This window comes from Quercus suber, unplaced genomic scaffold, assembly GCF_002906115.3.
Source record: "Quercus suber isolate HL8 unplaced genomic scaffold, Cork oak 2.0 scaffold_63, whole genome shotgun sequence".
Classification (NCBI taxonomy): domain Eukaryota; kingdom Viridiplantae; phylum Streptophyta; class Magnoliopsida; order Fagales; family Fagaceae; genus Quercus; species Quercus suber.
Window position 1 is genome coordinate 843,696 of NW_027069528.1, and position 15,276 is coordinate 858,971.

The 15,276-nt window shown below is 38.2% G+C and overlaps 1 protein-coding gene across 1 annotated transcript; it reads right to left on the reverse strand.

Annotated features, from left to right (window-relative positions):
* Window positions 1-4,066: 4,066 nt before the first annotated feature.
* Window positions 4,067-6,507, reverse strand: LOC136067219 (uncharacterized). Its single transcript, XM_065772763.1, has 4 exons — window positions 6,471-6,507; window positions 5,291-5,589; window positions 5,060-5,197; window positions 4,067-4,978 (listed from the first exon to the last, which is right to left on the reverse strand). Exons 1-4 carry the CDS (start codon window positions 6,505-6,507, stop codon window positions 4,067-4,069), a joined length of 1,386 nt encoding a protein of 461 aa, XP_065628835.1.
* Window positions 6,508-15,276: the final 8,769 nt, after the last annotated feature.

A 15,276-nucleotide genomic window follows, 5' to 3' on the forward strand; every position in this document is an offset into this window, starting at 1 on the left:
GTTGTGATGTTGACAGATAAAAGCCAAGTTTCCCCTTGGCTGAGCCTTACCAACATCGCCGCGCTCAACTACTTGTTACGATTGGAGATTTTTGTGAGTGAAGACGGGTAACTCTGGTCGGTTCCCGTCATTCTCGATTACACGCCCAAACCGTCCGATCTCCAGCTGGTCGAAAACGCGATAGGACAAGGAGACTATTGCCTTAACCAAATCAACGTTGGTCGGAAGGATTTTTTGGCTCCATTCGATCTTCCTCTGGTGCCACATCCAAACCCGCAGGGTGTACCACTACTCATCCAGCCGGTTTAGCAAGTCCCCGTTGAACAGGTGGTTATAGGCGAAAGGGTTGGCTCATCGTCCTCTTCACTAGAGGAGCAAATAGACAAATTTAAATTTGAAGGGGAAGCTTCAGGAGGGGTTCAAGGGATACCATCCTCAAACTCCGAAGAGGAAACTGATAGGCAATCCAGTGTCCATCCTTCCATTATGATAACTGCTCTTCTGGAAGACTCTTCGGAAGAGGAAAACATGTCAGACTTGAAGGCACTAATGAGGAACAGGGGCAAGAAGGCCGAGCCGAAAGGCACTGGTACTTCCCAACCTGTGGTGAGTTTGCCTCCACCACCACCTTAGGTTCTTGATCTCGGCTTAAAGCACTTGGCGGATCTGAAGAAGAAGAGGCAACTCCTTAAAACTGAGGAGAGGGAGGTGGTGGTGCCACCAAAAGCAACCAAGCAATAGAAGGTGGCGAAAGACCACCAGAGTAAGAGGGCCTCATCTACTAAGAGCCGAGATGAGCCTCCTGTTGCTAATATACGCTGAGGGCCACGCATATGGTCACCCAAGTTGGAGTTGGACAGTGCTCCTATTCCTTGGGATACCTCCCTCAGAAACTATGATAGGGGGAGAGTAGGAGCAGTTGCTAATGCCTTAGAGCAACCATTGCTCCTTCCCCGAGACATGGATTCATACAGGCGCTTCAGCTAGTATGAACTCTTCATGCCCCTAAAATGAGATTTGTCCATCGTAAGTGAGTCATTCCAGCTTTTCAGTTTGGGATGTTAAGTTTTATTTGTTTTGCTCTAACTATTTCCCTTTACTATGCAAATTACTCAGCAAGTCTTTGTGGCTGAAGAGTGGAACAAGAAAACCTATATTGAAGCCCAAGCGGAGGCCCACTCTTGGTCCGAGGCAGAGAAGTCTTTGGGCAGCCTAAAGGAGGACTTTTTCCAACTCTCTAAACAGGTCAAAGAGGTAACTAATGAAAGGAATAGTCTTAATGCGGGCCTGCAAAATGCTGAGATTCAGGCCGAAGCCCAACGCAAGCTGCTAAATGAGACATAGACTAATTTGGCAACTGAGAAAGCACTTGTGAAGGAGCTTTGGGCCAAACTTCAAAAGACCAGGGAGACTGCCAAACTGGCTCAGAAGAATGTTTAGCTGGCTAAGGAGGCGACCGAGGCTGAAAGAAAAGCAGCATACCAGCTGGGGGTAGAGGAGACCGAAAAAGGCCTCATTGAGCAGTTTACCACAGTCAGCCGAGACTATTGCGATATAACGTGGGGCAAGGCACTGGATGCTGCTGGGGTGCCTGCGGACTCAGAACTGAGACTACTTGGGAGCATATATTATGACCCTGACATCCGAGAGCTCCTAGGGTCTGATCTCCCTCCTCTAACACAACTCTAGGAGGCCTCGGAGCAACCCTTGGTTAGTCAAGTTCCTCTAATCACCCTCGAGGCCTCTAAGGAGTCTGGTCAACTTGCTAATCAGAGCAAGCCAGCTGAGGCATCCAAGGATAAGGATGAGGGCTTGGGAAAGAAGAAAACCCCTCCAACCCCTAAGGACCAAGCCCCAGAAGCTGCTGTGACTCAGTCCAGCCAGGCTCCCGACCCCTTGGTCCCTCAAGTGAAGACTTAAATACTCAGGTGCTTTTTTTTTTTTTTGTACTTGTATTTGTTTTTCTTTTATGCAAGGGATTGTAAACTATTTACTTTTGATCAATGAAACAATTTTTCTTTTACTTCTGGTGTCTTCGTTGCATATCTTATGACTTAATTTTGCTACAAATAACTGTACTTTGTAATTATGGGAATGTAGGTAAACATACCCACCATATCATGCTGACAATGTACATAACCAAAATTGATACTGAAAAGAGCAGTTTGTATAAGAATTACTACTAAATAATGAATGCAACGAGTGTTATAAAAGCTTCACAGGTCTTTTCGAACATGCACAAAGAAGGTTATCATAAGTTAAAGTTAATTTAAATACATTCAAGAATTTCAGGCAAGACTCATTCTAAAGTTAAACTTCAATAATAATAACTGTACAAAGGTGTTAACTAACCCATACTATCTGATTCGAGGATTGCAGGCATCCAAAGGAGTATTAACTAACCAAAATCATCTGGTCCGAGAACTACAGGTATGATTGGATTTAAGTTTAAACACTTAGAGAACCGCTAAGGAGTGTTAACTAATCCAAATCATCTGGTCTGAGGATTGCAGGCATGATTGGATTTAAATTTAAATACTTAGAGAACCGCTAAGAAATGTTAAATAACCCAAATCATCTGGTCCGAGGACTACAGGCATAATTGGATTTAAGTTTAAACATTTAGAGAACCGATAAGGAGTTTTAACTAACCCAAATCATCTGGTTCGAGGACTACAGGTATGATTGGATTTAAGTTTAAACACTTAGAGAACCGGTAAGGTGTTAACTAACCCAAATCATCTGGTCCAAGGACTACAGGTATGATTGGATTTAAGTTTAAACACTTAGAAAACTGATAAGGAGTGTTAACTAACCAAAATCATCTGATTCGAGGACTACAGACATGATTGGATTTAAGTTTAAACACTTAGAGAACCGATAAAGATGAGGAATTGTCATGGTGATTGGATAGAAAATTCGATTAATAATAGTACCTTTTGAGATTATTTACATTCCAAGGGCGCAGTATTACATGACTATCTAAGTTTTCCAGGAAATATGCCCCAATGCCAGCCCCTAAAGTGATACGATATGGCCTTTCCTAATTGGGTCCTAGCTTCTCCCAAGTTGAGTTTTTTGCAGTGCCCACAACTTTCCTGAGTAGCAAATCACCAGGTTCTAGAGGCCTTAGCTTCACATTGGCAACATAGCCTTGCCTGAGCTTTTGTTGGTAATGTGCTAATCGAACCATTGCGTTTTCTCTCCTTTCTTCAATCAAATCCAAACTCCTTTCTAGTAGCTCATTGTTGCTAGTCGGGCTGAACGAGCTGGTTTTCAGAGTTGGGAAGCCAGTCTCTAGAGGGATGACAACTTCAGCCCCATAAGTCATCAAGAAGGGGGTCTCTCCAGTAGATCTGCGAGGCGTAGTTCTGTAAGCCCAAAGTACGAGTGGCAATTCCTCCACCCACTTGCCCTTCGCATCGTCTAACCTCTTCTTTAATCCATTAACTATGACTTTGTTAACTACTTCTGCTTGTCCGTTCCCCTGGGGATAGGCAGGGGTGGAGTATCTATTTGTGATTCCTAGTTCGCTACAATAATTTCAGAATGCTTTGCTGTCGAACTGTAGGCCATTGTTCGAAATGAGAGTATGAGGAACTTCGAAACGAGTAATAATATTCTTCCATACAAATTTTTGCGCATCTACGTCTTGAATGTTGGCTAGAGGTTCAGTTTCAACCCATTTGGTGAAATAGTCTGTGCCGACCAGGAGGTACTTCCTATTTCCTGCGGCTCTTGGGAATGGACCCACTATATCTAAGCCCCATTGAGCAAATGGCCATGGACTAGGTAATGGGTTGAGGACTCCACCTGGTTGGTGTATGTTCGGCGCAAATCGTTGACATTAATTGCACTTCTTAACATATTCATAAGCTTCTTTTTGCATGTTTGGCCACCAATAACCTTGAGTAACGGCTCGGTGAGCCAAAGACCTACCTCCAGTGTGGCTTCCATAGATTCCTTCATGCAATTCCTCTAGTAGCAACTCAGCCGCTTTAGGATGCATGCATAGCAAGTACGGCCTTGAATAGGAGCGTTTGTATAATTTCTGGTCCTCGGATAACTAGAATCTGGTCGCCATCCTTTGAATTTTGTCAGCTTCCCCCTTTTCTTCAGGCAGAATATCTTCTTTCAAGAATTTGACTATAGGATCCATCCAGTAGAGCTCGGTTCTGATTTGGTGAACTTGGATTACATCTCTTCTTGCCTCAGTAGGCCCATGCAAGTCCTCGACAAGGATAACTCTAGAAAAATTTTGGGCCGAAGAGGTAGCGAGTATGGCCAGAGAATCAGCATGTGCATTACCACTTCTAAGGATGTGCAGCAAGTTGAAAAATTCAAATTTCGACGGCAGACGTTTAACTCGGTTCAGGTATCTCTGCATTCTTTCATCCTTCGCCTCAAACTCACCTTGTACTTGACCCACGACTAACCTTGAGTCCGAGAACAACTCCACTGCCTTTCCTCCAATTCTTTGGACCATAGACATTCCCATCAATAGGGCTTCGTACTTCGTCTCATTATTTATTGCCAAGAAATCCAGCCTTAACGATTTTTCAATGATGATTCTCTCGAGGGATATCAGCACTAGTCCTACTCCAGAACCTTTCTGGTTCGCTGCGCCGTCCACATACACTTCCCAGTGGGAAGGGCTTTGTTGAGAAATCATGCCAACCGATCTTTTATCCATGTCCTTCTCTGCCGTTACTTCTTCTAAACTAGGTTTCGTGAACTCGGCCACTAGATCTACAAAGATCTGCCCCTTGACTAAAGTGCGAGGTATGTATTTGATATCGAAAGCCCTTAGGATAGTGCCCCACTTGGCTATTCTTCCTCTGTAGTCGGCACTTCGAAGTACAGATTTAAGCAGGAGTTGTGTAAGCACGACGACCGTATGTGTTTGGAAATAGTGAGGCAATTTTCGTGTTCTGAGTACTACTGTCAAGATAGCTTTCTCCAGCGGCAAGTACCTAATCTTGGCTTCATGTAAAGATTTACTCACATAGTAAACTGGCCTTTACACACCTTGATCCACTCGTATCAGTACTAGACTTACGGCATAGGGAACCACAACAATATAGGCAAACAGGACGTCATCTGGTTCAGGACTGGACATAATTGGTGGCCGAGCCAAGTAGTCTTTGAGTTGTTGAAAGGCCGAAGCACATTCTTCAGTCCATTCAAACCCTTTCCACTTGTTGATCAGTGAGAAGAAAGGTTTACACCTATCTATTGATTGAGAGATGAATCAGTTCAGGACAGTGGTCATTCCTGTTAATTTTTGAACCTCTTTCGGATTTTGAGGAGACTGCTGATTTTGAATAGCCTTTATCTGATCGGGGTTCACCTCAATTCTCGTGTGTGTCACCATGTAACCCAAGAATTTGCCTAACCCTACACCAAATGAGCATTTGGAAGCATTCAGACGTAGCTTATGCCTTCTTAGGATTTCAAAAGTGTTGTCAAGGTCCTTCACATGCTCGGAAACGACTTTACTTTTCACCACCATGTCATCTATATAAACCTCAATACTTTTGCCTAACTGTGATTCAAACATCTTTATCATCATTCGTTGGTAAGTAGAGCCTGCATTTTTCAAACCAAATAGCATCACTTTATGATGGTAATTACCAGTAGGGGTAACAAAAGCGGTCTTCTCCTGGTCATTTGGGGCTAACGGTATTTGATGGTAACCTTGGAAAGTATACAAGAAACTCATCCGAGGATGGCCGACAGTGGCATCTACTAGCTGATCAATTTTTGGCAAAGGGAAAGGGTCCTTAGGACAAGCCTTATTTAAGTCGGTGAAATCTACATAGACTCGCCATTCCTGCTCTTTTTCTTCACCACTACAGTATTTGCTAACCACTAGGGATAAAAAACTTCTTTAATAGTTCCAGCCTGTTTGAGCTTCGTTACCTCTTCTTTTACCGCATCTGCATGCTTCTTGGATGGGCGCCGAGGAGGCTGCTTCTTGGGGACAATCAGTGGGTTGACCTTCAGATGGTGGCAAATGAATTTCGGATCCACTCCTGGGGCTTCATAAGAATTTCAGGCAAATACGTCAAGATTTTTCTTAAGGAACTCAATTAGCTCTTCTTTTTCTAGTAGAGGCATCTGAGATCCGACTTGAAAGAACTTTTCGGGATCGTCTCCAATTAGAACTTTTATTAAATCCTCACATCTAACACCTTCATCTAGATCCTCAACGGGCGATACCCGCCTTGTAATTGCTATAAATCTTTCTCGGCCATGGCCAAGGACTCAATCTCGGGCTTGTGTTGGATGGCAGCCACCAAGCATTGTCTGGCCGAGGATTGATCTCCACGAATTTCACAAACTCGCCCTTTGGATGGATATTTAACTTTTTGATGCAAAGTAAAGGAAATAGCCTCTAACATATGTAGCCAAGGTCTGGCTACAATTGCTATATAAGGGGAATACACATCTACAACAATGAAGTCCACCTCCACTACTTCCAAGCCAATCTGTACAAGCAGCCATATTTGGCCCCTCGGAGTGACGATTCTTCCCTCGAAACTGACCAGGGGAGAACTGTATGGTGTTAAGTCATCAGGTGTTAGGTTCAGCCCCTTGTAGAGGTCAGGGTACATTATCTCCATCGCACTACCCTAGTCCACTATTACCCTCTTCACATCATATCCTCCAATTCTAAGGGTGACTACCAGAGCGTCATCGTGGGGTTGGATGGTACCAATCTTGTCATCATCCAAGAACCCTATAACCGGTTAGATATCCTGTTTAGGTCTCTCTAGATCTTGACCGAAGTTCCCTGCTGGTAAATGGGTTACCGACATAATCTTAGACGGCCAGGCCCTTGTTCTCCCCAGTGCGGCGAAAATGATGTTGATAGTTCCCAATGGAGGCTTCGAAGAATCATTCTTCTGGGGCTCAGAATTCATTTGACCTCTTATGCCACTGGAGTGATGCAATAGGTGTCTCAACTTACCTTCGCGGACTAACTGGTCCAAATGATCCTATAAGCTTCTACAATCTTTAGAGGTATGCCCATGGTCCTGGTGGTATTGACAATAAAGATTGTGATTGCGCCTCTCAGGATTTCCCACCATCTTAATTGGCCATTTAAAGAATGGCTCATTCTTGATCTTTTCTAAAACTTGGTGGACTGGCTCCTTGAACACAGTATTGACTGCTTGAGCATTTGTTAATCCTGACTGCCCAGCGAAATCTCTCTGTGGATTGTTGTTATTGTAATGGTCCGACCTGAAATCCCTCTTCTCTTGGAGGATAACCTTGTCCTTACCCTTCTCTTGTTGTTGATCTTTTTCAACTCTTTTATATTTTTCAATACGGTCCATGAGCTGACGCATGTTAGTGATGGATTTACCAGACAAGGACGTCCTTAAACCGTGGTCAGTAGGGAGGTCAAGCTTGAACGTGTCGAGGGCCATTGCATCAAAGTTGCCCTCTATATCATTAAACATTTTCCAATACCTATCCGAATACGCCTTCAGGGTCTCACCCTCCTGCATGCTCAAAGATAGCAGAGAAGACAAGGGCCTGGCCACTCTTCGGCATGTGACAAAACGTGAACCAAATGCTTGAGTGAGTTTTTTGTAGGAATTGATGGAATCCGCTTTCAGGCTGTCGAACCACCTCCTTGCAACCGGTCCAAGACTGGAAGGGAAGACCTTACACATCAGAGCTTCATCTTTAGAGTAGACAGCCATCCTTTGATTAAAGTGGCTCACATGCTCCACAGGGTCTGTTTTACCATTATAAATGGTAAATGTTGGCTGGTTAAAACGCCGGGGAAGCCTTGCTCCTTCGATCCTATGCGTGAAGGGTGACCTAGAGATTTGATTCAAGGCTTTACTCATAGCATCATTTCCTACCCCTCCACGTGATGGGCTTTGAGGTTGCCTCTTGCGACGGTGATCCTCTTCGTATGAAAAGGACTCACTGATTGGTGTCTGAGATCTCTGCTCGTAGGTGACATCTTGCTTGTCACCCCAGTCCCCATCAGAATGCGAAGAAACATGTTTTCTCTTTGCATGGTGCAACTCCCTCTTTAGCCTCTCAATTTCCAATTGCATATTGTTCTTCTCTGCATAAGACACGTGACTTCCTCCATGCGGTTGGCTTCGCTCAGGGTGCGTAGTATGCACGTTGCCTTCACGATCTTGTCTCTGCTCCAAATTGAGAAAAGGGTCTATGTGTTGGGACACCCCAGATTTTGCTGGTTGTTGCCCTGGTTCAGCCATTATCAACTGTTGCTTCCACTTCTGCTCAAACTCTTCCCACAGACGGCGCCAATTGTAGGGTTAGGATTTGTGGCCCAAGCCCAAAATAATAAATTTGTATAGTGTGGATGATAGAGCTAGGTTGACTGTGGAGCTCACAACAGTTGATCACAACGTTCAAGTATAAACCAGCATAAAAATACACATAAAGATCAAATAAATTGAAGTCCGAAGAGACTTTTGATAAATTGAATACTGGTTACAATTCTTAGGGCTACAGTAAAACCTCTCTTTTTTCTTTTTCCTCCTCCTTTTATTAGGAGCCCTTCTTCTTTATATAGCATCCTCCCCCATCATCCCCATCGTCCATTTGTTCTTCATTTAGGTCCCTACTTGAGTGCAAGTCATGCTATGTATCTTCTTCAACTTTTTGTGAGTGGCGGTAGCTGAGATTATACTGTTCAGGGGTCTTTTCCACATAAATGCAGTCAGAAAAGTTGCTGCAGTGCATTTAATACGGTGGTGGCAGCTTTTCCTTTTAGATATTTCTCCATTCTTCTTATCTCCAGGCGTGTCCGAAGCTTATCTAGACTACTGAAGTCATTAGTAAACTCATTCGAACCCCCCAGATATTTATATGACCAAGAATCCTTACATTCGAGGAGAATGATCTCTTCAGAACACTGATGCTCTCTTCGGACGGATCTTCTTCGCTCCCAATTATCCTTCTTTCGTGCAAAGTACCCTTCAACGATTTTAGCCTCTTCGGATATACAATAACCTTCACCTTGGGCTCTAGGCCCACTACGCATGGTTGGGCTTTTCCCCCCACAGATATGATTTAGACATTTGAATACAAATGGGAGGTGAGAATAATGTTTTTTTTTTTTTTTTTGAAGAAGTAATTTTGTATTTTTTTAAAACATAATTGAAGTATTTGAATTCAAATAGATAACAAATACAGATAGGAACTATACATTTGAATACAAATAGGTGGAGAGAAAAACTGTTTTTTTTCCCCCTTGTGTACTTACATAAATGAGGTTTTTTATTTTTTTTAAACATAATTGATGTATTTGAATTCAAATAGATAACAAATACAAATAGGAATCATATATTTGATTTTTTTTTTTTTAATCTTTTGTGCATAAGATAGTACTACTCTTTTAACATTTTTTTTGCTTTTTTGTAGGAAATAAAATTAAACTAAAGGGTATGTTATTTTAGAATTTGTATGAGAATATTTTAGTATGCCAAAAGTTGAAGACGAAATTGGGGAATCCTTTTATTAGTAGTATAGATAGATAGATAGATATATAAGTAAAAGGTAAAAGGTAAATTTTCTTTTAGCCAAAAAATGTGGGAGATGAAGCGATCACAAATTCACAATCAAGAATCTCAGTATAACCAAGCGTGCCTTTAGTGTATGGGCATTTAACTTTTTTTTTTTTTTAATTTAATAAATTACATATATTTAAAAACAAAATCTCACAAAATTTTCAACTGTCCCTATGGGATTAGAGTTGTTAGAATAGTAAAATAAATAGGAGTAATTATTATTATATAAAATAAAAAAAAAGACAATAAATAAGAGTGATGGGATTTATAAAAAAAAAAAAAAAAAAATCAAACTATTCATAACTGAAATTACAGAGGTAGAAAGTTAAGGGCATGTTTGATAAGAGTATAGTCTCACACTTGAATATATTGTTTGGTTGATATTCTTTAAATATAGTTTCAAAAAATTGTATCATATTTTTCTTATTCAAAACAGGATTTTGAAAATGGCTGAGAGAATGTTTTCAAGATACAAAACATGTTTTTAATGGCATAGTTATAAATAAATTGAAAATAGTGGATCCTACATATTTGTCCAAAGTCTTCTATCTCTTAAATTAAGGAGTTTTTTTTTTTTTTTTTTTTTGAGCTAATCAAGGAGCTTATTTTTATCACAAAATAATTTTCACACTTCAAATTTGAAGCTTATCATTATTAAAAAAGAAAAAGAAAAAGGTAGATAAGCTTTATTCCCTTATCATTATCCAAATAATAATAATAATCTCAGAAATAGAAATGGTCTCCCAAACAATATATAAATATAATTTTTGGATTTTGAAATTTTTTCTTAAAAGTGGGAACCAAACATGTATAATATAAAAATTATTTCAATTTTAATTTTTTGAAAATTGTTTTTATATTATTTTGAAAACAAAAACAAAAATCCTTCTACCAAACAGGCTCTAAAAGATATTAATAATTAGTTTAAAAAAGAAAAGAAAAAAAGGGGATGATTATTAAATAAAATAAAACAACGTTTAGTCCCAGCTACCTATATAACATCCCAACTACAAGTTTGATACATAACAGGAGGATATCGGGCATATCTTTGTTACTAGAAAGTTGCGGAGCACGTATGAAGATGAAGAAATATGCATTTAATTATGCAAGTTATTTATTTATTTATTTTTAAGAATAATAAATATTTTAACACACACATAGAAAGAGGGGAGAAGGGTAATTGCAAGTTATTTTGATAATAAAGTTCTTTGTTATTTGTGGGGTCCGTGGGCCTGATAGCCTCGGCCCATCATATAGCAGGCCCAAGGCCCATGCCGAGGATCGCAAGCTATTCCTGAAGAGAAGGGGGGGAAGCTTATTCTCCTGGATCCACGCCGAGGATACCTTGTCCTCGGCCTGACAAAGGTGATTTTGGGGAGAGGTTAACCTCAAAGTAAGCTGTCACTATCGCATTGAATGCACTCAACCAACCCCCCTGGCCGCATTAATGGGGAGGTAACCCCTTGGCAGGATAACGTTGGTTAGAGTGAGCCACTTGAGTGCCGATAAGGCCTCTGATGGGACGGACAACCAGAAGAAAAGCAAATAGACGATCAACAGATGGAAGCAGGAGATAGGAAGATGAAAACTATAAAAGAAGAGCTAGTAAAGCCAAAGAGAGGGGGGGGGGGAACCTTAAGGCCTCCTCGGCCATAGGCCGAGGAGCATTCCCCTATTTGTAAGGAAACACTTAGCCTTTTTTATATAAGAAAAAGTTTGAGTGTGGTGATCGACGGCCAGCACCTAAGCCTGTCAACCCACTCTCTATAAATTTATTGTTTGGGCTTATTGGGCTGAAACCCAACACTCAATTCAAATTGGGTCCCTACATTATTATATTTAAAAATATTTTATAAGTTATGTTAATAGGAGTGAGGTATACTCATTGGCCTAAGTAGAGGATATGGCTAATATTACAATACAGACCTTATAAATTGATGAGTCAATTTTTTAATACACAAAACAAAATAATTAGTAATCTAATTTGATGGTATAGAATAATCATTATAGAATGCATTTCATAAGTTCAAATTAATTATATTATATCTATAAATTAGAAAAGAGGAATTTATTTATTATGTGGTATTAATCACGTTTTTTTTTTATTTTTTTTTTTATAATTTGATAATTAAGAGAAGAGGAATTTGAATAATGGATGTCAAGGGGTGTCAATTAGTTGAGTCACAAGACTTTTAGTTAATTACTTTTATTTTTAAGGCAAGTTGTTAAGTAAAATTTTCAATAATTTTAGTAATATCCTAATTACTATTTATTTTCGATATAAAAGAAGCTGTTTAAATTACTACTGATTTTATTTTTTTTATAAAAATTATAAATTGATATGATAATAAATATGATCAAGACCGCTTAACAACGTAACAAATAAATGTTATCATTTAATTTTTTATTATTATTTATAATTAAGATATAAATTTCTATTGTTCTATCTTATTTTGAATTTTAAAATTTTAGTAAGTAAATATTGTTATTGAGATGATCCTTTTAACTAGACAGTAGACATGCAGACTTGCTCATTACCCCTTAAGAATTCACAACTTTTATGATTGAGGGTTGCATTTTATAGAGCATTCATATAAGCTAATGTAAAAAATTCATGTTTATTTTAGTATAAGAACTTACTTTTTTTTATTTTACAAAATTACTTTTTAAAAAAACTTACACTAGATGATTTTTTTTTTTTTTTTTACAGTATATTTCTTTGAAATATGATTTATTTATCAACTTTTTGTTACTCTCTCAAATTATTTCTGTGTCTCTATTTGTGTATTTACGTTGTAACAATAATATATATTTACACACTTTTATATTTGATTGACTTAGGTGATTTTTGAGTTTAAATATGTAAAATTAATATTTTATGCTATTTCTCAGTAACAGATTCTTCGAATTTCATAGGAAAAAAAGAATCCAGGCATTACTACGGATGGGATCGATCAAACCAAATGGACTACTGTCCATTTTTTGTTTTTGTTTTTTGGGATAGATAATTACACTTTTATATTTTTGGATTAATCAAAAGTTACAAACTTACCATGGATAAGGGGGATTTGAAATCTACACACATCACTGTTTCAAAAAAAAAATCTACACACGTCGCAAACTTAACAGAAATCATATTTATCCAACGGCCCACATCACATCCATCACGCACTTTAAACAAACCCGGTTACAAAGAGAAGATAAAAACACGTACAGTTAAGTGGTTAACACAGGTTAAGTCAAAATGAGTGTGCCGCATGAAGCTGGCCCTGGCCCACATGCCCAGCCCAGCCAAGCCCAGCTCAGTCAACGTACTGTCATTCCCCGACACATCTCTATTCTCTAAAACGCCACCATATTCACTGGTTAGCACAGCACACACATGTACACTCTTTATCTGTTTGTGGGTTAGGGGATTATAATCAATGTGAAATTCGTAGGTTATTTTGTTATCCTTGTGTTTGCGTTATTGATTTTGCAATAGGATTCTCAACGCATTTTGATTCTGTGATCTCTCTCAAATAACAAATTTCTAAATTATTTCCACTTCTTCCAAAATTTTCTGTCTGGTTGCCAAAACAATATGCAATTAATGAAAACAAACCAAAAATAAAATACCATTTTTGATAAAGACAGCATTAGCTTAACATCATCATCATCATATATATATATATATATATACGGTATACAAATAAAAATTATAAAGCATGCTGCTTTTGGTGATGCTTTTAGGACAATACAAAGAAGAAACACCAGTAGTCTTGCATAAGCTCAACCTCCAATCCCAAAACCCATAACACAAAATTAGCAAATAGTAATACTACTAGTAAGAAAAGAAAAGAAAAGAAACCAAACCCAATTACCAAATTACTATATATTACATGAGTGTGAGGAAAACCCATAAGAATTATACTAATAATTAATTATTTATTTATTTCTTCTTTGTGGGGATTATTGGCATTGAAGTGAACACATGGAAAGATGCACCTGATCAAATGAACAACCGCTTCACAGATTTTCTCACTGACCTTGCCTCGCGGTGGAAGTAAGTTGGCAAATGAAGAACTCATCCTCCTCAGCTGGTCATTCACTGCGCCCTGGTTTTCACCGCTGTTTCCACCTTCATTCATTTCTCTCTCTCTCTCTCTTTCTTACACACTCTTTTTTTTTTGGCTGAATTGAAAGATTTTATTGAAATTAAGCAGGAAACAAGGCTACAAACAGAAATTTTAACTGGCCTAAACCCTTACTAACACAGGGAGGGCAGTTTCTTTACTGATCACTCACGGACTCACTAAAGCCCTTTCTTATAGATGGTTGAAAAAGCTTAAACACGAGGCCCACCCCCCAAAAATTACAATAAATAAAAGAGAAGTAAATAGTAAAAGGCAAAAAAAAATTTTTAATTTTTTTCTTTGGGTCAAAAAAGTGATAACGTTCACACTTCTTTTTCTTTTTCAGAACCTTTCTGTTTTCACGGTCAAACAACTCACTAGGTCAATATCTTAAACGTGAAACTTGCGCCTAGGTATCTAACTCTTTATTTATTTATTTATTTTTTTTTAATTATTACATATAATTAAAAACAAAATCATAAAATTTAATTCAGAATTGTTAACTGTCAACCTATCCTATGGATTAGAATTCTTAAAATGCTTTGTTCTTGAATATTTGAGAATACATAAGAGTGATTGCTAGGGTGGTGTTATTTACAATTGATGATTTTCAAGATTTAATCTTAACAACAATAATGAGTATATTCATTGTATTAAGAAATAATATGCCAAATTAACTTATAGTTTATTTTTTATTCTTTTACTATTACTTCGGACAAATTTGTAATATGAAAACTGATGGTGATTTATAACAAGTCTCATTCGTCCATAAAGGTCGTCCAAGCCTAACAACGTCCAATATAATTTTCCGAAAAGAGAAAATAGAAAGATGCATCACAAATATGAAAATAGGTTATCCAAGGAAATGCTAGTCATCCAAAGAGATATTGGTCGTCCATATCATAGGAAGGTATAGACAACCAACCAACACTTAGTGAATTTTAGAGTATTTTCTACAAACCCAAAAACGATTGGACCATGATCCACTATTTTGAGACATGGGCCGAATTCCCGGAAATATTCAGCCCATTCTCCCCACTAAACTCACACATCTTCCATGATGTTAGTGGAGCCTAATAGATAGACCCACTCCAAACGGAGTTGATTATTAAAATAAAACAAGGTTTAGTTTACCATACAATCTCTAAAGAGTACCTCAGCTACATGTATAACATCCCAAATACATTCTTGATAAATAAAAGGATATTGGGTATATCTTTTGTTTCTAGAAGTCCGACAAATCTTTAAACTTAGGACTCTGTATGAAGATGAAGGACTGCATTTAATTATGTAAGTTCTTTTGGTAATAATTTTTTTTAATTATGAATTATGTTAATGAGAAATGTTATGTCTATAATATTTTCACAACAAATTTTAAGTGGTGGGTTGTTACTGGTTGTTTTAAGTGAGTGAAAAAGTAATTTTAATAGTGGGTTCAAATAAGAACAAAAAATAACTTACAACATAGGATTTGTTATAAAAATGTTGTGAATATAGTACTTTTTTATGTTAATAGGAGTAAGCTATACTTAGTGGCAATATAAATACACAAAACAAATAATTAGTATTCTTGCCGATGATAAAGTGTAATTATC

What these genes read in the sequence shown, in the direction of transcription:
- LOC136067219 (XM_065772763.1), bottom strand. Translation starts at nt 6,507, where the DNA reads ATGGCTGCTTGTACAGATTGGCTTGGAAGTAGTGGAG. An exon ending in TTGGCTTGGAAGTAGTGGAG is followed by an intron (nt 5,590 to 6,470) that starts GTGGACTTCATT and finishes TGAAAAATGCAG; the next exon opens with GCTCTACTTACCAACGAATG. An exon ending in CTCCTCAAAATCCGAAAGAG is followed by an intron (nt 5,198 to 5,290) that starts GTTCAAAAATTA and finishes CTGATCAACAAG; the next exon opens with TGGAAAGGGTTTGAATGGAC.